Genomic DNA, 27,410 nt, shown 5'->3' with positions numbered 1-27,410 from the left:
AATAATTTGATTTTGTAATTGAACTTGCTATATAATTATTAAAGTTACACTTTTTGCATCCCGGAGAAAATATGTATAGAATAGAATAACAAGAAAGTGGAAATAAGAAGTACAAAATATATGAATCATACAGGATGTACAAGAACAGAGTATCATACAGGATGTACAAGAACAGAGTATCATACAGGATGTACAAGAACAGAGTATCATACAGGATGTACAAGAACAGAGTGAAAAATTATATGTGGAAAAAACTGCAAATGGATTCACTGGAATATATATTTAAAAAGTAATAGTACCAAAGAAATAAAGCCATAAAGATATATAGTAAGAGGATGGAAGTGTAGAATTGAAAATTAATTAAATTTAGAAATGGAACAGGCAGTAACAATTTAGAATCGATAAACTACTGAAGGGAATAGCTTAAAATAAAATAGTGCAAAATATCACATTTCAACAGAGAACTACACACCAAATGCTACAAATTTTAATAAATAAAAACAAAAATAACAGAAATTCAGTTGATTAACAACATGATATAAAAATAATAATTAAATATTATTGGCTAAAATAATTAAATAAAATTACAATTTTTCTGGCTGCAAAGATGTCGGGACCACCATATATATATATACACTGTGCTGCTACTTTATTAGGTACACCTCTGCTGTGCACAGAAATGGTTTGTCCCACAACATTGAAAGTCACATGACTACAGTTGTGGATATAAATGCAGCAGAACAACTTTTCTATTATCAGTTAAGTGTACAAACCATAGCAAAAATGGGGAAAAGGAGTGATCTAACAGACTTCGAACGTGGCATGGTAGTAGGTGGAAGATGTGCTGGACAAAGCATCCCTGAAATGGCAGTTCTCCTGAACTTTTCACACCCCACAGTTTCAAGGGTGTATCGAGAATGGTGCAACGAACAGAAAACATCCTCTCCATGGCACTCCTGTGGAAGAATATCGCTTGTTGATGAGAGAGGTCAGAGGAGGATGGCTAGAATTGTGCAAGCAAACAGATGGGCCACAATGTCGCACATCATGTCAGAATACAACTTTGGTGCACAGAACAAAATATCGCAACGGACCACTAGTCGCACTTTGTCACGAATGGGCTACAACTACAATTGACAACCACATTGCATACCTTTGTTATCAATGAAGAACAAGAGAGCATGCCTCCTGTGGGCACAGCCACACCAGCACTGGACTATCGAGGATTGGAAAACACTTGCTTGGTCTGGTGAGTCGAAGTTCCTGATGCATCATGTTGATGGAAGGCTCAGAATTTGGCAATATATATATATACATATATGGTGCCCATAATATTTTACCTTATTAGTAATAATTTTACTGTACAGTTCACTCACCTCCTGTTGGCTTTGTAATTCAGCCCATAATTTTCTTAATTCATCACAACTTTTAGGATATTAACATTCTTTCACCTTTTACATATCTACTATACTTCTTTTTCTACTATCCTTACCCTTCACTGGCACTATGTATAAATTTCACCTCCATCTATGCATACTTTATCTTATAAGTTTGTATTAATATATTGAATAAAGTATGCATTTTGAGAGACATTTTTTCCTTCCACTGTAACATTTAATGAAATACTTTATATATCTTATATATATATATATATATGTATATACAGAATAGAATAACAAGAAAGTGGAAATAAGAAGTAGAAAAATGGAAAAGAAATCTATTGCAATCAAAGGCAGTAAATGCTAAACCAAAGCAGAGCATGGACAATAAAGTGAGAGAAAAAAAAATGAGGAAAGTAGGGAGATAGAGTTGATAGAAGATAACTAATCAAATATGCTTAATAAGAAATAAATACAGTTGTGCCCCTGTATCCGCTGATTCAGTTACCTGCGGTTAACCACGGAGAAAAAAAAAACCCGAAAAACTTAATACTACTTGCGTGTCAAACACGATGTTTCCTTCCCTTTATTTTTTACAATGTCACGTATGGTTTGGTCACATTATTAATGGTTCTTTAGAGATTTAACGGATATATGGTTTTAAAACTTTTGAATAATTTCAAGGTTTTTGTTTAATTTGAAACAAAATGTGCAAATATTAATTTGCTTTCTCCTTTAGCTGTGATATTACATGAAGGTGATCCATAATCGAGAATCCTGTCCCAAAGCCAGCGTGCTCTTTCAGTTGATTCTCATCAAGTATTCTTTCTAATCTGTTAGTAATGACCCTTGTGAACAACTTGTAGATGTGGGATAACAAGCTAATTGGTCTATAATTTTCAATTTCTGATTTATGTACCATAGCATACAGAATATGTCAGAAACAGAAGTAAGAGCATTGCTGTCTTTTTCATGATTTTGGTGGATGACCTCTGATGAAAACACAAAAATTATGAAAGACTCTGCAATGCCATCTCCACCTTGGTCATTTCTTCAAAAAATTCATTTGGTTTACTTTTCAATCGTTACAATTATTTTTTCCGGTTCCTTTCTTCCCCCCTTCGTTCACAACGTATATTGCTCCCAGAGTACACAGTATTTTCATTAGTTTATTTCTATGCATAAACATCTACTTACTGTATTTTATACTAATAATGTTTTATATATATATATATATAAATCGATTTAAATAATTAATACATTAATTACTCCTGTAAGTAATATATTATACAGCCTATTGAAATGACATGTTTTGATTTTTATAAAGCATTTTCATAACTTCATTATTATTACTTAAACTATCCTCTTTTAATGGAATTTGTTTAATAATCTGCTAAGCAGTGAAGATGAATTTTAAAATACAGCTTAAAAACAATTTCATGTAGAAGAAAATATAAATACATTTAATATAGTTTGGGAATGACATTATGTGGTGATTTTCCATAGAATTATACTTTTAGTAATGATCACTCTTATACCACGTGAATATTAAGATAGTTTATTCAGTTAATAACTAAATTCCTATACATTAAGGTCAAATTTTAGGAACCTTGCTGGAACCCATCATCAGACCATATTGGCTGGTGTCAGTCCCCTGCTTGCCGAGCGTACAGTAGAGATTGAGATATTCGGCAAGCAGGGGGCTGACACCAGCCAATATATGATCTGATGATGGGTTCCAGCAAGATTCCCAAAATGTGACCTTAATGTATAGGAATTTAGTTATTAACTGAATAAACTATTATAATATTCACGTGGTATAAGAGTGATCATCACTAAAAGTATAATTCTATAAATACATTTTTAATATGGATTATATACATCCTTTTGCTGTAGCAGGTGAACAAACTGAGAGTTGTAGTAGAAGTAAAATAAGTTATAGCATAAGGTGTTTTTTTTTTTTTTTTTTTCCCCTCCAAAGCTCAGACACTTCTCATCCTGGCATTGAGTGAGATAAAAGTAATTGAAACAGGTGTGGAGTATGGATACCTTACTACATATAAATAGTTATAAAATAAATAATTCTCAGTAGACAAATGCTGTTTATTTGAAGTAGTGTAATATCAGGGCATCTTTTGACAGTTGTCAAGGTCTTGAATGTGAGAGATAATGCCATTACAGAAAACTTTTTTTTCCCTGTTACTTATTATTAGTCATAGCATGAAGTAAAATCCTTTTTTTGATCTCCCTTCAGCATGTCCTACAATTTTTCATGGATCTTTGAAATGTCACATGAAATCTGCCCATTGCAAATTTCAAGAACAAATATAAATCATAGAAAGCTGGAGTTGAAGAAAAAGGTGAGTGAGGGACCATAACTTGCTATTCACCTTCACACATTCAGGCTGGTATGAGTTTTTGAGATAATGAGATGGTTCATCAAGAATTTGTCCCACTTGGCCAAACTGTTAATTGTTATTTCTTCAAAGATATTTTACTGTAGGTACTATCAGATGATCTACAAAAATATGTCTGAGTGTGTGACAATTTCTGACTGAGAGTAATACTGCTTGGTCCTCTCTTCTGTCTGCTGTTATTCTTTAGATCAAACTCCATATCTTCTTTGCATATCTTCTTGTTCCCAAAACTATACTTTTGCATTTCCAAGGAATAGTGATATCATGACACTTCAGATAACAAGGAAAAATTGCAAGGTGTACTGAAGGAGATCATAAAATAGGACTTTTAAAGACACTGCTGAGAGATCATAAAATAGGGGTTCCAAAGATTCTTGCATTTGGCAGAATATTTATATTAATTGTATCAAGTCTGGAGACTAGATCGGGAATTATAGTATGGAGCATCTAGTAAATGGTGAATTTTTTTTTCTTTTTAAAGTTTGTAGTTCTTTTGTTTCTATACATTGCCTACACTTTAAAGCTAAAAAGTTCAGTCACATATAGGTTTAGGTGGTATTCTGAAATAAGTCTACACTCAAGCAAATATTACCTGTTATGTTTATGTCCATATATTGAACTTTTTAAATGAAAAATAATTATTTGCAATTACAAATATTTGCAAATTGCAAATATTTGTAATAGTAAGATATTTGTAGTGTTATTTTTTAACATTTGTTTTGAGAATCATTGTGCCACGTTTTATCTGCTTTGACTAAATATATATTCTCATATATATTATTTTAAATTTGAGATTTATCATACTCAGATAATGAATAAGTAATTACTGAACTAATAAATAAGCACTGAAATGAAATGTAGTGCTAATGCCATTACTCTGTAATTGTATGTTATATGAATTTAGCAAAGTTTTGATGACATGTGTGTTTAGTTTTGTTATTAGCAAAATTTTGATTATTATCAATCTGTCAGAGCACTAACATAATGAAATTTAAGATGATATTTGTATGCTAATAATAATTTACCAGCAGCCAAGTTACACTTTGTGTTCCCAGTGAATATATTAGCAAATTTTCAAACAACAAAATTTTATGAGTTTTGTTTGCTCATTACCCCTGAGTGGTTTTGCATGAATTTCATCCATATAGAATGAATAATATTTTATACATATACAATGAGATAGTGCACTGTCTCGATGTAGGGAAACATCAGAGGCAGTTTCTTACACCAAGCTGCAGACTAATGTCTCATTGCACTGAAACATAAAAACACCTGCCTGGACTTTAAAATACATAACATGGATACTTCCGAAGACAATATCCTTTGGCCCACAATAGGTGGATCAAAGGATATTATCTTCCACAACAACCTATTTGTTGTGTACAAATGGAAGTTGTAAATATGTATATAGGTTAATGTTCCAGGTATCCTGGACTGTTATGCTGTAGAAAGATTATACCAGTAGTATCAAATTATATTAAATTCACATCTTTTAGTCTCTTATTAATTTTTAATTAAATATTAATTTTCATTTGACTAAAAACATCCCAAATATTTTATTTTTTGCTTGAATTAAAATTTATCAAATAACTAGCATTTCTATTGGTAAAAATTCAGATTAATTTAAATTTGTGTAATTCATTACCACTTTGAACTGCTCATTAGAGCAGCGTTTCCCAAACTGTGTTCCGTGAGATGTGAACAAGTGTTCTGTGAAAAATCGCAATTAATAATAAAATAAATAAATTTTGCATATTTGTAAAATATCCACTTTTGTATCATTATAATATTTAACACAATGTTTTTTGTGGTTATTAATATACTGGCATAGACTAATAATCAAATAGACTGCAGAACACTATTTTGGCAGGCTTTGCCTAGAGAAGTATGCGTAGAGGTAATGACACCTATGAAAAAAGTAGCAATGTAGTGATCTAATATGCCATTCACATGTGATTTAGCCTGGAGTATACAGGTTGAAGGAGAGGAGGAAGCGAATCGATATCATAGCTAAACTCACTCCTTGTATAAAATTTTTGATAATTATTAGTATTTTGAAATATTATTATTAAAACATGTGACCATGGATTTGTGGTTGATAAAAGGAACTTTAAAACGAGAAGCAAAGTACTTGTAGTAGTGCAACTGTGTTCAATGAAAACGAACACAATATTGTCACACTTCAAAGTGAGGATGAACAATTGCAGCCTTTTGTTCCCCAAAAATCCGAAGTGAAAAAACAGGAACCAACTAATAAAAGACCAAAACGAAAGTATAATGACAGCCATTTGAATTTTGGCTTTACATGCGTTGGAAATAAAGGTGCTCCTGATGCACAGTGCGTCATATGTAATAAAATATTAGCAAACAGTTCTTTGGTTCCCGCTAAACTTGTGTTTCGCAAGTGTTCCATGAATATGTTGTGAGATGAAAAGTGTTCCATGACTAAAAAAGTTTAGGAAACGCTGCACTAGAGAATAGCAGTGCTGATTGTTAGGATGATGATTGATTCAAACAATGCATTTTTTATATGTTATCCTTCTGGAGTGAAGGTCTGAATAGATGATGTAATTAAATTTAGTTTTAAGGAACCCAGTTTAATATAAATATAGTATGAAGGAAAATAATAATTTTAAGATTAAGCTGGCATTATTAAGCATACAAAATCTACCACTCAAAATTGAGTTAAGATAATATGTATTGAAGGGAGTAGCTTAGTAATACCCATCAAGACATAACAGAAATGTATATGCATAAAATATTGTTCATTATGATTGAATATTATGCTGCAACCCCTGAGGGAGCAGTGGAGGAATGTTTGTGCAGAATGAATAAAACTCTAAATTTTTTTCTTTGAAAATTTATTACTATGTTCATAGGCAGTGCAAAGTGTCTAATATGGCTATTGACCAATTAATTGTTAGTGCATAAATTCTAATTAAGTGATTAATAATAATAAAAATTTGACCGTGTGTGTGCATGTACATAAAATAATAACATCAGGGAAAAATTATGTTTAAGTCAATGCTGTTGAATTTATATTTGCATGAACTCGAACCTTTTTGTGAAACTGGCAGAAAGTAAAGGTGTGAATCAATTTACACACCTTTAACTTATCATCAGTAAAATAAGAATTAAAAGATATATTTTTTTGTTATTTTATATTTTAAGGGAAGTTTTTCTCAGAAGGAAAAAGAATCCCAAACTCTGTCAACTGCACTTACAGCTTCAGCAAATAGTTTGAGTCAGACAGAAAGTAAGGTGAATATAGTACTAATAATCATATTTTCTTAAATTATCTGTGATGTTTATGGAATTATTAGTTCTTTCTGAAATCTCAGCCGAGACAATAATCCTCTATAGTTTTTAAAGTTTATGAATAATTGTATTGCAAATGTTTGAATTTTTTGAAACTTAACAATTGCGTATTAGTTCGAACCTGTTTGTTACCATTAGCAGAGGCATACGATGCAAGAAAACAAGCTTATATAGCATCAGCCAATAAAAAAAAAACCTTCCCATTTTACATATCTGTTCACACCAAAAGTTTGTCTAGTTCAGCCGTGAGTTTATTTACGCTGTCAACTTCACAATGACAGATGGAAATTTGTGCCAACAATCAACCATCCGCTGGCTAAAGGCAAATTTTCGCACATCTATTTTACAACTGTCTTTCCTCAGTTTGAATTTATGCCCCCTGAGGTGTGGAATCTGATCAAGAGGAAGAATCCCATCAGTATTGAGCTTGCTCAAACCATTCAAGACCTTATACACCACAATCAGATCAGCTCGGAGGTGACTTATCTCCAGATGCTACAATTTACAGAACTTCAGCCTTTCTTCGTAACTGCAACCATTAGTTTCATTCACTAATCTCGTTGCCCTTCTCTGTACTCGTTCCGGCAGTTCTACATCCATCTAAAATGAGGCCTTCACACCTGTGTGCAATACTCAAGGTCTGGCCTGACCATTGCCTTATACACGGGGTTAATCACATTCTTATCCCTGCTAGAAAAATTCCTATATATCATTGACCAGATCCCATGAGTTACTCTTGCAGCCTGTTTGCATTTCTCAGAAAACTTCATATCTGACTGCACAATTACCCCCGGGCCTTTTTCTTTCTCCTTTACCCTGAGTGTAGTACCGCTCGGTTGGTATGTTACTCTGGGGTTACTGCTACCCATATGCAGCATTTTGCATTTGTTGAAGTTAGAATTAAGATGCCACCTCTCAGCCCATCTGATCAACTTTTATAATTCCTCTTGCAGTAGCGTACCGTCCTTACTGTTATTAACAACCCTACTGACCTTTGTATCATTTGCAAATTTGGACATTAAGCTTGATATACTTTCATCAACATCATTGATAAATACAGAAAACAACAATGGACCCAACACCGAAACCTGGAGACCCCACTAATAACATTAGCCCATGAAGAGCAGTGTCCATTGATAAACCACTTTCTGTCTTCTCCTACTCAACCATCCCTTTATGCATTGTAGCAACTTATCCTTAATTCCATAACTCTCCAATTTGTGCAGCAGTCTTCAATGTGCAACAGTATCAAAGACTTTACTGAAATCCAAGTATATGATATCAAAATTATTTTTTGCATTCAGTTTCTTTGTGACCACATTGTAGTATCCAATCAGATTGGTCAGATAAGCCTTCCCCTTAACAAACCCATGCTGTGTCTGAACTATAAGAGCAGACTGATCTAGATGATCCTGCAGTGCTTTTTTAACCAGTGACTCCATTATTTTCCCTTGAACAGAAGTTAAACTAACAGGTCTGTAATTACTATTGTACAAATTGGAGCAGAATGATATTAAGGGTAAGTTGCTACAATGGATAAAAGGATGATTAAGTGGGAGAAGACAGAGGGTGGTAATCAATGGGTGCTGCTCTTCATGGACTAATGTTATTAGTGGAGTCCCACAGGGTTCGATGTTGGGTCCACTGTTGTTTTGTATATTTATCAATGATATTGATGAAGGTATATCAGGCTTAATGTCGAAGTTTGCAGATGATACAAAGGTTGGCAGGGTTGTTAATGACAGTAATAGCAGTGTGCTACTGCAACAGGATCTAGATAATTGGGCAGATGGGCTAAGAAGTGGCAACTGAAGTTTAACCTTGACAAATGCAAAGTACTGCATATGGGTAGAAGTAACCCCAGAGAAACGTACCAACTGTGTGGTACTACACTGTGGTAGAAAATGAAAAAGACCTGGGAGTAATTGTGCAGTCAGATATGAAGTTTTCTGAGTAATGCAGACAGGCTGCCAGGGCAGGTCATGGGGTTTTGTCAATGATATATAGGAATTTTGCTAGCAGGGAGAAGGAGGTGATTGTCCCTCTGTATAAGGCAATGGTTAGGCCACGCCTTGAGTACTGCGAACAGGTCTGAAGGCCTCATTTTAGGAAGGATGTAGATTTACTTGAGCGTGTACAGAGAAGGGCAACAAGATTGGTCAGGGGAATGAAGGGATCCTCTTACCAAGAGAGGCTTAAGTTCTGCAAATTGCAGTGGCTGGAGACTAGCCATCTGCGCGGTGTTCTGATTGAGGTGTATCAGGCCTTGAATGGGTTGAACACGCTGAATTCTGATGGGATCCTTGCACTTGTTCAGATTACGAACCGAAGGGGGCATAAATTTAAATTAAGAAAGGACAGATGTAGAATAGATGTGCGTAAATTTGCCTTTAGCCAGCGGGTTGTTAATTGCTGGAATAAACTTCCATCTGTCGTTGTGGGAGTTGATAGGTTGAATAAATTTAAGGAGGAACTGGGCAGGCATTTGGAGGGAATTGTGAGATTTTTTTTTTTTTGGCTGATGCTGCATAAGCTCATACACTTGCTTTCTTACATCACATGCCACTACTACTACTACTACTACTCTTGTTGCCTTTTGATCTCCCTTTGTGAATCGGGGATACATTTGCACATCTCCAATCCATGGGGACCTCTCCTGAGTCCAAGGATGCCCTCATAATCATGGCTAAGGGCCTGCTTACTTCCTTTGCTGCCTCCTTTGATATAATTGGATAGATCCTATCCACCCCAGGTGACTTTCTTATGTTTAACTTCAACAGTTTATCATCCACATCTCTCTCAGTTATTTCAAAATCATTTAACTTCTTGTTAGAGTTGGATAAGCTTCTGGCTTCCACTAGAAAGTGCAGACCAGAAGATGCAAAATACTTATTCAGTTTGTTAACTACCTGCAGGATCGTGAACTATCAATATCGAGTGGACCAATCTGATTCATCCCCTTCCTTCTAGAGTTTACATAAATAAAGAAGTCTTTACTGTTTTTCTTTGCATCCTTTACCAAAGATATCTCCTGATCTGTGTTTGCATGCCTAACCTCCTTTGTGACTTGATTACAGACTAGCTTATATATACATCTGTCTCTTGATAATTTATATGCATCACATGCATTTTTATTCTCTGCCCAGAGTCTCCTTAATTCATCTAACATCCATTTAGGCCTAAACCTTGAACAGTATTTCTTAGTTGGTACGAAAAGCCTACTAGCTTTCAAGATTAATTCCTTGAATATTTCCCATTTAGAATTTGTTGTTGGTAACATCTTCAGTTGGTCCCACTGTATAGAATTTACAAATTCTCTGAGACTACTGTAGTGACCTTTATGAAAGAAAAAAACCCTTCCCTTTACCCCTGATAGTAATTACATCTTTGAGTAAATTCCACATCAGTATACTGTGATCACAGCCACCTAGTGGCTCCTTTATCTGCAGATTCTTAATGCATGAATAATCACTGCCGATAATCAGATCAAGACTATTACTTCCTCTGGTTGCCTCTTGAACATGCTGCTGTAGAAAACATCCAATATCCAATAAATCCATAAAAGTCTTACTAGTGTGCAAGTGATGAACTCCCAAGTTCCAGTCTATATCTGGGAATGTAAAATTTCCCTTTATAAGACAATCTGATTTACTGGCCAACTCTTTCTCTGTACAGTTGTCCGTTGTACTCATCAGAGTTATTATGCCTATAATACACCTCTACTCTCAATTTTGCTTTCCCAGTGCTTATGTTTGTTTTTTGGTTTTTAGGAGCATTAGCAACTAAGACCATATTGCTCCGAGGAGATGCTGTAGTCATTCCCTGACCTTTCTGTATTTGGTGGTCACGGGCTCGAACCCCAGTCTAATCAAGAAGCATGTGCTACGCACTGCCGCTCCTGCCCACCTGGCTATGGAGGTGCCCCCAGTGCTTATGTCACACCAAACTGACTCAACACTGCACTGTCCACCTACATCAACTGAATGCACTTCCTTGGGTTTTGTGTTCCTTAACTAACAACATGATCCCTCCTCCCGTTCTGTCCTTTCTGTACACATTATACTCCTCAATTTCCAATTCTGCATTCCGTATATCTGCATGGCACTACGTCTCTGATATCCCAACAGTATCTGCCTTGGATATCTCGACCAGCACCTCAAATTTATTTGCTGAACTTCTAGCATTGGTGTACATGCAAGTATGCATGCACCTATACTTATTCTTAATTACCCCAACACAGCCCATGTATTTACTTGTTCCATGATGCCGCCCAGAATTTCTTTTAATCCCCAGCAACTTGCTTTCCAGGCTGCTGCTCATTACAATAGAAGCAGTGCAAGAATCACTTTCACCTCTGCCTGCAGCAACTGTTCATCTTTTAGTCTGTGAATGTCTCCAAGCTAGGAGTTTTCCGACCCACCTAACACTGCTTCAATAGCATCAGTAAATATTCTTGCACCCTTTCTGTTTAAGTGTATCCCATCCCCGTGGAAGCAGTCTCCTGGTAACAAGCACAGACAACACTGAGAAAAATTCTACCGTGACACGAGTCCTACACAGTCTCTCCAGAGCAAATTGATTGACAAGTCTCTCATCATGTACTCCATCCTATCATGTCTGAGTAGAATTGCAGACACTTTCAAATTTAACCCTAACTTGCTACTTTTTTTTCAACGTTTACCTGTTCTTGTTAAGTAAGTCTGCAGATCTCCTACTCTTAATGTCATTAGTGCCAACGTGTACAACAATATCACCCTTTGTGCCCCTGGCAGGCATACCCTGGTCCCATGTTTCGACCTGTTCTGTACAACTAGAATTTGCAGATAAAGTAACCACTGGGTGACAGTGATCACAATGTACTGATGTGGGAACTACCTAAAGATGCAACTACCATCAAGGCTAAAGGGAAGGGCTTTTGCTTTCATAAAGGTGCTTACAGGGGTCTCAGACAGTTTTTAAATTCTGTACAGTGGGATCAACTGATGATGTTACCAACATTGAATTCTAAATGCAAAGCCTTCAGGGACTTAATTTTGTAGGCTACTAAGCTTTTCATTCCAATTAAGAAATACTGTTCAAGGTTTAGGCCTAAATGGATGTCAGATGAATTAATGAGGCACGTGGCAGAGAAGAAAAATGTATGGGATGCATCTAAAGTATCAGGTGGCACAAAAGCCTATGGCAGATATAAACTAGTCTGTAATCAAGTCACAAAGGAGGTTAGGTAGGCACAGGCAGATTACAAGAAATCTTTGGCAAAGGATGCAAAGAAAAACAGCAAAGAGTTCTTTACTTATGTAAACTTTAGAAGGAAAAGGATGAATCGGATTGGACTATTTAACATAGATGGGTTGATTATTGATGATCATGCTCAGGTAGCTGATAAACTGAATGAGTGTTTTGCACCTACATTCACACATGAGGAGTTATTCAATGAGGAGAGTGCCAGAAGTTTATCAAACTCTAACAGGGAGCTAAGTGATTTTGTAATAACTGAGAGCAAAGTGGAGGAGAAATTGTTGAAGTTAAACATAAGGAAGGCACCTGGGGTGTATGGGATCTATCCAGTTATATTAAAGGAGGCAGCAAAGGAAGTAAGCAAATCCTTAGCTATAATTATGGACTCATGGGAGGTCCCCATGGACTGGAGGTGTGCAAATGTATCACCAATTCACAAAGGGGTTCAAAATGTGATACAAGTAACTACAGACCTGTTAATATAACTTGTGTTCTGGGGAAAATAATGGAATCACTGGTTAAAGAAGCATTGCAGGATCATCTAGACGAGACTGCAGTAATAGTTAAGACACAGCATGGGTTTGTTAAAGGGAAGTCTTGTGTGACCAAATTGCTTGGATACTATGATGTGGTCACAAAGGAACTGAATGCCAAAAATAATTTTGATATCATATACTTGGATTTCAGGAACGCTTTTGATACTACTGCAAATGGAAGACTGCTGTAAAAATTGGAGAGGTATGGCATTAAGAGTAAGTTGCTACAATGGATAAAGGGATGGTCGAGTGGGAGATGAGAGAGAGTGGTAATCAATGGACACTGCTCTTAGTGGACAAATGTTATTAGTGAAGTTCGTTCCCCCAGGGAACTCCACTAAAAACAACAATGGGTGTTGGGCCCATTGTTGTTTTGTATATTTATCAATAATATTGATGAAGGTACATCAGGCTTAATGTCAAAGTTTGCAGATAATACAAAGGTTGGCAGGGTTGTTAATGACAGTAAAGACAGTAAGCTACTCCAACTGGATCTAGATAAGTTGGGTAAATGGGCTGAGAAGTGGAAACTGAAGTTTAACATTGACAAATGCAAAGTACTGCATATGGGTAGCAATAACCGAAGACAAACATACCAACTGTGGGGTACTACACTCAGGGAAGTGAAAAGTGAAAAAGACCTGGGGTAATTGTGCAGTCAAATATGAAGTTCGCTGAGCAGTGTAGATTGGTTGCCAGGGCAGGTCATGGAGTCCTGTCAATGATATGTAGGAATTTTGCTTGCTGGGATAGGGAGGTGATTATCCTGTTATACAAGGTAATGGTCAGGCCACACCTAGAGTACTGTGTACAGGTCTGGATGTCTCGTTTTAACAAAGATATAGAGTTGCTAGAACGAGTACAAAGAAGGGCAACAAGATTGGTGAGGGGAACAAAGGGATGCTCTTACCAAGAAAGGCTTAAGTTCTGCAACTTGCAGTGCCTGGTGAGTAGGCACCTGCAAGGTGATCTGATTGAGGTGTATAAGGCCTTGAATGGGTTGAGCAAGCATTCAGCATTCCTCAGATTAAGAACCTGAGGGGGCACAGTTTCAAATTGAGGAAAGAGTTGTAGAATAGATCTGTGGAAATTTGCCTTTAGCTAGCAGGTAGTTGATTGGAGGAACAGACTTCCATCTTTTGTTGTGGAAGTTGATAGCCTGAATAAATTTAAGGCTGAGCTGGACAGGCATTTGGAACGAATGGAGGGGCGAAACGGGAGAGGGGGTTTGGCTGATGCTGCATAAGCTTGTTTTCTTGCATCATATGCCTCTATTAATGCTAATGCCAACTGTCACTTTTGTTGTTGGCAGAACAAAACGCATATAACACACTTGCCTGATTCATAATAGTGATTCATATCTAGATCCAACTGGATCTAGATAAGTTCACTTTCCTCTGCTTCTCACCCATGTCATGTCAGTAGCAGAATCATTGATTAGGTGAAATAACTTGAAATGCAATAAACACGCATTACTCACTCACATTGGTTATGGAACAGCCCTCTTGCTCCTTCTGTTTTATCACTAACTCAAAAAATTTTTGGCAATTTTGATAACCAAACTCATGTAAAACATTTTTGATAATTTAAATTAGTCTAGTACTTAACACATTTTCTGCTGCCTCCAACCACCACAGTGGAAAGACTTGAGTTCAGGTCTCGTCTAGATGAGGAGGAAGGATTCTTGTTCATCCTTTCACACCATAGTTGAGTTAAATGGTCTGTTATCAGGGTTGCTGGACAAAAAAAAACTCAGATTTTTCTGTCTAGAAATCCAGGTTTTTCATCCAGCCTGGTGAGAAATTGCTTGATACTTGTGTCCAGCAGCAGAGAACACTTTAATGTAAGTTAATGAGGAGTTATGATTTATATCAGGGGTGGGAAACCTCCAGCCCATGGTCTTTTCAAAATATATTATTATTACATATATTTTTGAATTAATGGAATTTATGATGTAAATTTAGAAAATACTCTACATGGCGCTACATGGTCTGATAACCAAATATCGATTTACTGATAAAAATAAACAGTATCAAATCTCTCATTACGTATTTTAAAAATGTAATATTACACTTTTTGTTACTGGAATTGCATTTGTATTTTTGTAATTTTACCTTGAATTTGTATTTCCTTTTTCTTATTAATAAAATTAATTACATACATACATATATGTATAAATATTAGAATAAATAACATAAACTGTTTATGACAATTTTTTCATTATACACCATTTTAGTAATCCTAAAAATCTTGAAAAGCTAAAAAAAAAAAAAAAATTTGCCTGCATGTACTTCAGACATTTTATTAGGCCCACCATTTATAAAGGTTGCCCACCCCTGATTTAAATTGATAACAAGCTTTAGTTGCTATCAGCAATGTGATGAGGCCATTGTCTTTTAAAATTGCAGGTAATTCAGCAGGAGAAAGAAATCAAAGAAAAGTCTGATAGGATTGATAGCCTCATGAGTAGTCTTCAGGATGCAGACTCTAAGATGCATGATATCACCCAAGGTTCGTACTTGTACTAAAACTTTTGTTTTATTATCCTAGTGTTGTTAACTCATCTTCTAATGACAAGGGTTTTAAAATTTTTTTGTTGGTTTATTTTAGCTTCTCTGTCTCTCTCCTCAAGAGACCACTTATTAGATACATCTTTCTAAAAGTGAGTAGCCAGCAGCCTCCCCATTCCACCTCATTCCACAGATGTTCAGTTGAATTGAGATTTGGTGACTGCAGAAGACTAAATTCACTCATATTTCGGGAACAAGTTCTGCACATTTCTGGCCTTGTGACATGGTGCATTATTCTGTTGGAAGAACCCATTTTCAGATGGATACACTGCTGCCATGAAGGGATGCACCTGATTGGAAACAGACAATTTCTGGATAACCTCTGGCATCCAAATGTTGTTCCACTGTTATTAAGGAACTCTATGTGAACCAAGAAAACACTCCCCCTACCATTACACTGAACTGCAAGCCTGCATTGTTGATACTCTCATGATGGATCCACGGACCCATGCTGATTTTCACCATATTCTGGTCCTCTCATCAGCGAGAAATAGCATGAACTTGGATTTATCAGACTAAGCAATATTTTTCCTGTCCTCAGTTCACATCCTGATTTTCCTGAGCCCACTGCTACTGTACCTTCTTGTTTTTTCTGATAGGAGTGGAACTCAGTTCACAACAATTGTCTGCTGGGCTATCCAATCTGTAACAAGTTATAATAAGTTATGTGGTAACCAAATCCTTTTTTGGTTACCACTTTGTGCTGTGTTTTTATTTGACTGACTTAGCTTTTCCGTGCAAAAATCTTGTCGGCTTTAGTTGGCCTCTTACATCTGTGAGCTGTTTTGGACCACAGGATTACTGTTGGCTGGATTTTATTTAGTTATTGGACCATTCTAAATACACCTAGACACAGTTGTATGTGAAAGCCCCAGTAGGGTTGCAGTTTCTGAGATACTCATACTGGAATGTTTGGTACTAACATGCCACATCAAACTCATTTAAATCTTTTGTCTTGCCCATTCTGATACTGAATTGCTCACATACAGCATCCCTACATATGTGTGTGTGTATGCTTTTTATCACATGTATATGATGCTGTTGCTGAAAGAGTACACCTTTTTCAAGGAAAGGGTAGGTGTACCCAGTAAAGTGGCCATAGGTGGTAGATGACTTTCATCAACCGGTGAAACCCATGTTTAGTCTCTAGAGCAAAGTTTCCGGCATCCCCCTCCCCCCATACTTCTCCTTCAACCCATGCATGGTACTAAGTACTATAGGTTTTGATACCTTTCGTGTTTGGGGTTTTCATAAAAAAAAAAAAAAAAAAAAAAAAATTCGGTGTGTATGCACATGCACACATTTATGTGTGATATCCTGACATTTTCCTTTTAGTATTTTATTTTCCTTTTGTCTGTAAAAAGGCATAACTGCCAGCTTATTTTTTGTAGTCAGCTTACATATTATTAATATTATTTAATAATATTCTTATTATTATTTAATAACATTCTTATATGTAGGGAAAATCATGGAGACAATGATCAACGATGGAATTCAGGATCATTTAGACAGAAATGGAATTCTGAAAGATACTCAGCATGGTTTTGTAAAGGGAAAATCATGTTTAACTAATCTGGTTAGCTATTTTGACAGGGTCACTCAAGAGCTGGGTTTAAGGAATAATTTCAACATTGTTTATTTGGATTTCAGCAAAGCATTTGACTCAGCCCCTCATGAGTGGTTACTTTATAAGCTGGAACAGGTTGGAATCACAGGGAAAATCCTTAGATGGATAGCTGGATGGCTTCAGGTCAAGAGGCAGAAGGTTGTGATAAATGGTTATTCCTCAGATTGTGTTGATGTAAGAAGTGGGGTTCCCTAAGGATCAGTACTAGGACCACTGTTATTTTTGATTTTCATAAATGACATCGATGATGGGTGAGAGGGCACGATGTCTAAATTTGCAGATGATGTAAAGTAGTTAATGATCACTGCCAAGCAGAGCTTCTGCAGCGTGACCTAGATAGACTTCATGGAATGTCAGAAAAATGGGCAGCTATGTTTTAATCCAGCAAAGTGTAAGGTATTGCACCTAGGGAACAGTAACTCCAAAAGAACTTATACATTTGGCGGAGTTGAACTAAAGCCGGTAGTGGAGGAAAGGGACTTGGGTGTTATGATACGGTCAGACCTGAAGTACTCAGAGCATTGTAGACTGGTTGCAAGGAAGGCCTGTGGTGTCCTATCGATGATTTATCGAACAATCACTAGTGGAGATGATGACGTCATAATCCCATTATATAAGGCTATTGTTAGACCACACTCGGAATACTGTGTTGCATCTAAAGAAAGACATTGTTCTTCTTGAAAGGGTTCAAAGAAAGGTAACTTGCCTGGTGAGATTGGCAAAAGGGTGTCCATGTGAGGAAAGACCTCAAATATGTGGGTTGCTGAGCTTAGAAACTAGGCACCTTAGAGGAGACTTCGTTGTGGTGTTTATGGCTCTGAGAGGCATAAGTAAAATGAATGAGGATGAAATTTTCACGGTTATAAATGATTTTAGAACTAGGGACCATAATTTCAAGTTATGGGGAGAGATGTTTAGACCGGATTGCAGGAAGTTTTATTTTGGCTAGTGAGCTATAAATTACTGGAATAAGTTACCTATGTGGGTGGTAGAGGCTGACAGTTTGGGGAAATTCAAAGGTCAGCTGGATAATTACCTACGGGAGGAGGGAAATGCACAGGTTGTCTATTTCCTTTTCTCTTATTAATTATTATTTTTTTTTTTTTTTTTTTGTTATTTTATTTTATTATTATTTATTAGTATTATTTTTTTGGCCGGTGCAGCATAAGCCATAGGCTTCCTTGCACTATGTGGCCATTACTAATACTAATATAATACATATATTTTAAGATGTATACAGATTAACTTAGGGTGTTATATTTCTAGTAAATTAAAACAAAAAATTATCATCAAAGGAAAAAAAAATGTGCAACTGCCTTAAGTATATTTTACCACTCTATGTTATTAAATCTTCCAGTAAATAACTGTTAAATTTCATAGTTTTCATTAAAATGAACTTTAGTTTAATGAAATGTGAGTGTACACTAGTATTGTGAAATACTCCTTTGTGTATAAGTGAATTAAAAAAAAAGAATTTAAAAAAAAATTGAAATAAAAATATAATTTTTGATTCTTGAATTTAATATAATTTATACTGTACATTTCCCCTTTCTCTCTCATATACTTAATCTATCCCCTAATCAGGAATCCACTGAAGTATGTTAAAAGTAATAAAAATGTAACTAAATTTAGCATTTTATGAATTTTTATCATTTTTTTTTGACATATATAAGGTTGATCAAGGTGTTTTATGTGTTTCATTGCTTTTTAAAATGAGAAATTTCACTGAATAGTGAATTTGATTCAGATTTTGTTTCAAATTAGGCTTCCTTGCACTATGTGGCCATTACTAATACTAAATACTGATGCCTAGCCTACTATGATCAGGAAAATACATTTAGTTTACTAAGTATTCTATTAGTTTTAGAGTAGTTAGTTTACTAATTTTAGCTTGCAAATTTTGGAAAAAAATTATTTTATTATGCATAACCTTTCACAAGTGAAACAAATTCACAAGTGCATACTAACAAAATATCAGCATAGAATGGAGCATGTATTGATCATTAGTACCATCTCGCTTTTTTTTGAGAGTGCCATTGTGGGCATCACACGTTTGTGGAAATTTTGGTTTGCTTTATTCATCCTGTTGGTGTTAAATACTGATTTGGTTCATTCCTCATGCTCGAATGCTTTAAAGGGATTGTTAGTTGGGATGTTCAATAGCTGCAGTTGGATCTCCTGGAATTGCTGTTGTTATTTGGTTTTTAGGAGCATTAGCAACTAAGGCCATATTGCGCCGGGGATATGCAGTGGTCATTCCCTGACCTTTCCGCTTCCTCCATATTTGGTGGTCACGGGCTCGAACCCCAGTCTAATTAAGAAGCATCTAAACTCCATATTTAATTCGGCAATTGTTCTTTTTGTTGCATTTGATCTGAACTGGTTGCACACTACAGTGGTAGTTTTTTTCAGGAGGCCACCTAGATGCTTTGTCATTACTGTATGCACCTAGTGTTCTTTTGGATCCATAAGATGTAGAGAAATTTTAGGTAAGATTTTCCGGGGGGGGGGGAAGGTTCTTATAGTTATATACAATATTTCTAAATTTGGTTATCCAGAGCTAGAAAAAATTAAATTAAAGAAAAGGAAATAATTTTTTTTTTAAATTTTAGAAAGTTGACATTTTTAATAGTCAGTAAAATTAAAAGTGACCAGCACTCTACACATCAAAGAACTTGTGTAGAAGTCTGTGCAATAGCAACTGACAAATTGCATCCTCAACTCTTCAAGCTTAATTCCTTCAATTACATTTTAATGTATGTCACTGACATACTTGCAATTATGCATGCACCAGTGAAAGAGTAGTGCATGGTAATATGATTCTTAACAAGAAGAATCTAAAGAACTCTAGATTCACAGAGAAACGCATATGATATATGAAAAACATTTTGTGCTTGGAATTTTACAATGAGGTTCCTCTCCAAACAATTTGGACCTCCTTTTGTTATGTGATTTAGATCACATACAGACAGAGTTTATTTTCCCTGTTAATACTTGTTTGTTACAAGGAATTATTGCTGATAAGTTAATGGTATAATGAAGACAATATGTTTCTTCTTTTTAACTGTTGTATGGTATTACAAGTAAAGTATATTTATCATAAATATATATATATTTTTATTAGTAAAATAATAAGAGGAGTTTACCTCAATATAGTACGTAGAACACTTCCGTATGATACCCTCCAGAAATTAAAACGGAAAAAACGAAAAAATCGACAACTTACCGGTACATTAGAGTAAAATATAAATAATCAATTTAACACAATTAAAAATCAAATTAACGCAATTAAAAGAATCTAACGAAAATATTCAAAACGATTTTCCTTCCTGAAGCTGACAATGCTTTTCGACCATATGTCGACAGCGCTTTTCGACATATGGTCGAAAAGCGTTGTCAGCTTCAGGAAGGAAAATCGTTTTGAATATTTTCGTTAGATTCTTTTAATTGCGTTAATTTGATTTTTAATTGTGTTAAATTGATTATTTAATTATTTATATTTTACTCTAATGTACTGGTAAGTTGATTTTTTTCGTTTTTTTCCGTTTTCATTTCTGGAGGGTATCATACGGAAGTGTTCTATATTGAGGTAAACTCCTCTTATTATTTTACTAATATTATTACCAACGTAGAACATATTGAGTATTACAGCTCTGATTCATACTATCTAATATATTTTTTTTGAAATTCTGAATATGTGAAAATAAAATACTATTTATGCAATGAAATTTTGTGATTCTTGTGAATTATGAATTTTGTTGCATTTTGATAGTTTGATTAATAATGTTTGTAATGAATTAGTTTTCATTTTTAGTTAATTACCATTTGTTATTTTGATGTAATCTTTATTGTACCTATGATTTCATAACACTGGCTACTTTTTTTAATTTTAACAACCAGTGTAAAACATGCTATAATTTATTTTGCGCTTTATTTTTCCTTTGCTTAATTATACTTAATATGTTGCATATTTATGTGTATTATGGCACTTTAATCAATTAAATTTGTTTTAATTTCAGAGAAGGACAATTTGTTGGTACGTAATGCAGAGCTATTCCAGCAGCTTGAGTTAGTAAGGCAGGAACTCAAAGAAGAAAAAACATCTCAGGACAAAGAACGTGACGAATCAGAAAAGAAGATTCTAGAGCTCTCTGATCAGCTCTTAAAAATGGAAGATAAAGTATGTGTTACAATCAACCGTCAAAAATATATGCTTTGTTTTGCATAAGAATATTTCTTAATTCTTTTTTTTTTTTTTTATTAGTTTACTGCAGAAGTAAAATTAGCTTGCATTGAAAAATCAGAACAGTCTTTTTTTTTTTCCAACAAATTAATTTGATTTGCATAATTTGGAAATATCTACTAAAAGTACAAAGTTTAACACTATCGCAATAGGCCCATAATTTGACCTTTTTGTGTATGTGTTATTTTGTAAATACAATAAAATAATATCTTTGTTTTTGAGAAGTGGAAGGATGAAGAAAAATTGTTACAATTAGTATTCATGTGATATTTTAACCATGTGTTAACTGCTGAACATTTTTTAAAAAATGGTCATTTTGTTGATTATGTTTATATCATGTTTAAACACATCATTAAAATATTCACATACACAGTATAATAAGCAGGGAAACTCTGCTCCTCTGCCTCAGACTAGCTAACTGCAACCCTAAACAAAAAGGAATTATTTTCAGTTGGAGAGGGGATTTTAAACCAAACCTTTCCAAATGACAAGTTAAAAAAAATTATACCACAGAGGACTGGATCAGTAATTGATTAGAATAAAGTACAATTCAGGGTAGAAAAAATAAGCTTTATATAAAGGCAGTGATTATTAATGAAAGCTTTTACTTATGCTGTTACTTTATTTGGCCTGAAATGGCCCTCTGAAGGACTTAGTGTCATAAGAGTGAAGGTTGCTACAAGTGGTGCAGAGATATTCTGCCAATGTGTGTGTATATTAATTTTTTATGGAGCTGTCTGAGTGCTAAGACTGTTCTGTAATTGACATTAATTCTCAGTTGACTTTGTCTGAAGTGTAGGGGGTAGAGTAATTAGGTGTGTGGCAAACCGAGGTCATGTGCTATTTTAATGGTGTGTTTCTGGTAGTTTTGTATATCAGCAACATTCCAAATCAGATATAGGACTAGCAAAAGTGAACTTCAGGGAAAATTTTAAAGATGGCTGGATACTTCTATGCATGTGTTTGATAAAACTTTAAAATTAAATTTGTTTTGTATGAAAACCCCAAACACAAAAGGCTGTAGAACCTATAGTACTTAGTACTGTGTATGGTTTGGAGTTTTAGAAGAGTGAAGATATTTGTTGACATTACACTTGAATTTCTGTAGATTGTATTTTTCAGGAAAGTTGAAGGAATAAACAACAAGAAGAAAAGTTAGTTCAGTGAGTTTGAAGTTGGACAGTAAAAGAATGCTGATTGGTTGCAGCATGTGTTCAGACTTGTTTTGAAGAGAGAAGGGACATCACAGAAGCCAATTCAAAAGAACAGTGCCCATGGCAGTATCTGTAAAAAAGGCATGCAGCAGAAACAGAATGTCAATGTCTATGCACTACCCTATATATGGCGCCTCCGTAGCCAGGTAGGAAGGAGCAGCAGTGCATAGCACACGCTTCTTGATTAGACCGGGGTTCGAGCCCGTCACCACCAAATACGGAGGATGTGGAAAGGTCAGGGAATGACCACCGCATATCCCGGAGCAATATGGCTTTAGTTGCTAATGCTCCTAAAAACCAAATAACAAACAAACAAACCCTATACAAAGTATATGGGAACAATATTCCATGGCAGGGCAGATTTGAGATTTGTACAGAGCGAGAAGTTGTTTAGAAGAAAAGTTACATAGAGAGCAAAAGAGAAAACCCAATTTTTTTAGAATCAGAGAAAGCAATATTAGTGATATGCTTATGCCAAGAGAGATTAGAAGTTAGGGTAATCCCTAATAAAGATATGTGATCTTGTCTAGAGATCAGAGTCTCATCAAAGATAAGCATAGGAGCAGTAGACTCCTTTTTTACAAAATATATGGCACAACTGAGTTTTAGAAGGATTGAAGTTATCTTTTCCCCATTGGAAAAGAATTACCTGGAGATCAGCATTTAAGGAATGTGGGGTGCATATCTGTTTATGCAGGGCAAGGTTTTTCAAACTGGAATGCTGTGCTGTAATTAGCAAGACTATGGATAGGATCTCCAGTAACTGGAAGAAGGTCATAAATATACAAGAGGAAAAGTGCGGGAGAAAGAACTGAACCTTGGGGAACATCACCATTAGTGGAAAAATCAGAAGATACGAGCCATCTTCCATTAGCCTTAGTGAGTGGTCAAGGAGAAAATTGGATACCCAATTGCAAAAAGCAAAATAAGGCTGGTAATGGCCACAAGGGAAAGGCTCCATTGGAGAAGTGACGTTGTGATCTGAGATATCAAGAGGATCACTCAGCTCAACTGTGTACTTTGAATGGTTGTTCATGAGAAATAGGTCAAGAGCATTGGATGTGTGGTTAAGGATTGTCTGGTATCCTGGTAGGTAAATTGACAATCTGTGTGAGGTCATTAGTAATTGCAAATGTTTCAGCATCCTGCCAAGCTGGGACCATGTGACTAGACTACAGAGGCCAGTTGAAGTTGTGAATATTAAAATCACTGAGGAAAATTACCTCACTGTTAGGAAATTTGGATTGGAGATAGTTGAGTTTCGGAGTTCCAAGTGATTATTGGATTTGGGAGAATGATAGAGGCAGCATATGAATTTTACAGAATGAGGTGGAGAGATTTTATGCCAGAGAAGATTTAAAAGAGATTCCAAATTTCTAAGTCTTTTACAGGGAATATCAGAGTTGTCATATGCACAAGCACCATCTTTGAAGTGAAAGGAATCATACAGTAAATAATTAGGACAGTTGAGACAACCAGTAATTGAGATTCTGTCAGAAAAAAAAAATAATAATTATCAGTAAAAATAGTGTATTGGGACAGGAGAGAGAGAGAAAGAGAGTGTTATGGGATATTTGGGATAGGAAGAGGTAACCACGCCAGATTTATTAAATGTTGATTTAATAGTTAAAATGTTTTTTTATTATTATGAATTACAACACTCCCCGATTTACATAAGGGTTACATTCTGTGGAACTCTACATAAGTCAGATTTTGCATAAGTCGGAATTTCCCTAAATGCTTGTGCAGCACTCGCAACCATGCTCGCTGAATTGCTTGAATCAAAAAAGAAATGTTCGACAAACATGTAAATAGAATTATTTATTGCATTTATTCAATTTTTTATCTCATGCGCAGGAAACATTACAAAAGAGTGCAATTTAAAAAATTTCAAACTTATAAAATTACAAAAAAAGAGAGGAGACAGGCATAACTTCATAAGTTTTACCTCTCGAGCATCGTTTCCAGAATTGACATCTTCAGCTGATATGTATGCCGCTGCAGAGGTCAAAAGCTGTGGAGATTTAGAAGGGGTTGGCCACTCAACCTTACGAAAGAACATATTAATGGATGACTGGACAGTGTCTTTTTCTTTTCATCTTAGATTTCTTTGTAACAAGCAAGCATATCATTCACCCCTCTGTTAACTTTTAAGAATCATTCAATGTCAGGATCCATCTTCTCAAACCTTGCCATTGCCATCTCTCTGTTGATGTAGCGTCTCAGCTGCTCATTTGGTTCATCATGAGCTTCATCAGCATTTTCTTCTTTCATTATTGCTGCCTGCAAGTCAGTAAGTTCTTTGTTAGATAATTCCTTCTCTTCTTCCTCTATTAACTCCTCCACATCTTTGGCATTAAACCTCCAGCAGAAGTAGCTCTGCAACCTTTGCAATCTTATCTGTAACCTCTTCATATGATTAGTCCTTTTCAAATCCTTCGAAGCCTTTTACATGCTGCGGGCATATTTTCTTCCATGTGCCATTTAAACAACTTTTAGTAATTTCTGCCGAGGCCTTATTAATATTTAAGATGGCATGGTAAATATTGTAAGATTTCCAAAAGTCTCTTAACATAAAATTTTTCTCGTCGTCTACTGCAGACAATGCCCGAGCAAATGTACGTTCGGTGTGGATCAGGGTGTTATTCGAAATAATACCCTGATCCATAGGTTGGATGAGTGAAGTCATGTTTGGTGGTAGAAATATGATCCTCACGTTTGAAGGCGCCTCCGTAGCCAGGTGGGAAGGAGCAGCAGTGCGTAGCACACGCTTCTTGATTAGACCGGGGTTTGAGCCCATCACCACCAAAAACGGAGGATGCGGAAAGGTCAAGGGAATGACCACTGCATATTCCCAGAGCAATATGGCCTTAGTTGCTAATGCTCCTAAAAACCAAACAACAACAACCTCACGTTTGAATTGAAATCATCTAGATGCGTAGGATGTCCAGAAGCATTATCTGATAGAAGCAAAATCTTGAAAGGAATGTCGTTGTCTTTACAATATTTTTCAACCTCAGGAATGAAGCAGCATTTAAATCAATCCTTAAAGAGAGCTATTGTCATCCATGCTCTCTGGTTCGATTGGAAATGCACGGGCAGGATGGCTTTATTGATGCCTTTAAATGCACGAGGCCCTTATATTAGCCCCAAGCAAGAGTGTGGCTCTATCTTTTGAAACCTTGAAACCTGGCATTGTCTTTTCCTCTTTGGCAGTGTATGTTCGATCTGGCATTTTTTTCCAATACAGAACGGTCTCGTCAATGTTAAGAATTTGCTACCTTCAATTCTTTGCAGCTGCAGAATCGGCACTGTTAACTTCACCGCATACTTTAACATTGTGGAAACCAGTGTGATGCTTGAACCTATTAAACCACCTGTTGCTTGCCATGAACTTGGCTTGGGGTTTGCCATACTTATCCATAATATCTTCATAAATACTTGTTGCTTTTGCTTGAATGGTCATTAGACTCAGGGGCACTCGCTTCTGAATCTGATTTTCCATCCATATTATTAATAGCTTTTCAAACTTCTATATAGCACCCGAACACTGTTGATCGTTTTACATGTACTGTCCTTTGAAATAGCATTCACTGTTGAAGTAGCGAGACCTAATTCCCATGCAATAGATGATAAACTTTGTCCTGCTTCTTACTTAATCATCTTCATTTCTAAATCAATTTTGTTTTGTTTCCTAGCACTGCCACCATTTTCACTTTCCTTTGGTTCCTTTCCCTTCAACACTGTAATAAGTAAATAGGAATGAAGAGAAGATTCTGAAAATTTATTTGTTTTTTATATGATTGAAGATTTCAGTGAAGAGGAACTCATTTCACCATAATACCGTAACTTAAAAACCCACAGAATTCCAGTTATCAGTATTATCACAAATGCAATGAAATTGAGTTTGCTACCCGTTTATAATAGATTATGCTAAAAGAAAAGCCAAATAAACCAGAAAATAAATTTTCTGGTTTATCTGGAAAATTATTGTTTTATGGTCATGACCTCCAGAAATGTGTTTTAGAAAAATATCACAAAGGCATTCAAAATTGATTCTTGTAACAGAACATATGATAACGATGAAAGGGTAGTGCAATTTCCATTATAAAAATGACCTTTTAGAGAGATAATTAGCTTAGTAATATAGTGAAATTTTCAACTTCAAAGGGCTTCAAACAAATTAAAAAAAAAATAATAAATAAAATAAAACACTTATTTGGTTCACATTATGATATTTTCACAATACCTCAATTTATGCCCACAGATGCAAAATACCTTTCCATATATTTTTTTTCAGTTTGCACCAGTCGACAAAACTTACGTAAAATCGAATTTCCATAAGTCGAATATTATGTAAGTCAGGGAGTTCCTGTACTTATTTCATAAAAATTCTTTACGTTGTTTTTATGGCTTGTATATGACAGTTTACATAAAACCCTACAGTATCAACTCAAAAGTCTAAGGCATTAGTTTATTAAAAATTTAGTTATCGGCATATTTTTTAATATGTGCAGAAATAGCAAAACTAGTTTTGAATAATTTGATAACTTTATTCAGACAGAAGAGGTGTTAAAATTATCAGATGAAAATTGTGAGATTGCTTCCTGTGTAGCACAGCTGCAATCAACCATTGTGGAGTTAGAAATTCAGCTTTCAGAGAAAAATAAGGCAAGTTTTTTCTTTCTTTCTTTCTCTCTTTTTTTTTTTTTTTTTTTTTTTTACTGTCCTTCAGTAAATAATTTAAAAAAAAAAAAAAAAAGTACTACTTAAAGTGATATTCTTTTGATGAAATTATTAGTTAAATGAAAATTCTGCTGATGAAACTAATAGTTTATATTACATAAGTGTTAATTTGATAAAAAAAA

General features: G+C 35.3%; 1 protein-coding gene across 1 annotated transcript in view; it reads left to right on the top strand.

Moving 5' to 3' along the window:
• LOC150086470 (golgin subfamily A member 1-like) overlaps nt 1–27,410 on the top strand; it is a 222,044-nt gene that overhangs the window by 162,626 nt on the left and 32,008 nt on the right. The window contains exons 14-17 of the mRNA XM_090371410.1: nt 6,968–7,057; nt 15,297–15,399; nt 21,105–21,265; nt 27,103–27,213. Coding sequence (XP_090227536.1) covers nt 6,968–7,057; nt 15,297–15,399; nt 21,105–21,265; nt 27,103–27,213 — 465 coding nt within the window. The remainder of the gene's footprint in view (nt 1–6,967; nt 7,058–15,296; nt 15,400–21,104; nt 21,266–27,102; nt 27,214–27,410) is intronic.

Source organism: Mastigoproctus giganteus, chromosome 4, assembly GCF_048544385.1.
Source record: "Mastigoproctus giganteus isolate SK-2022 chromosome 4, ASM4854438v1, whole genome shotgun sequence".
NCBI lineage: Eukaryota > Metazoa > Arthropoda > Arachnida > Uropygi > Thelyphonidae > Mastigoproctus > Mastigoproctus giganteus.
Note: the sequence above shows the minus strand (reverse complement) of the source record. Positions and strands in the feature narration are given on the sequence as shown.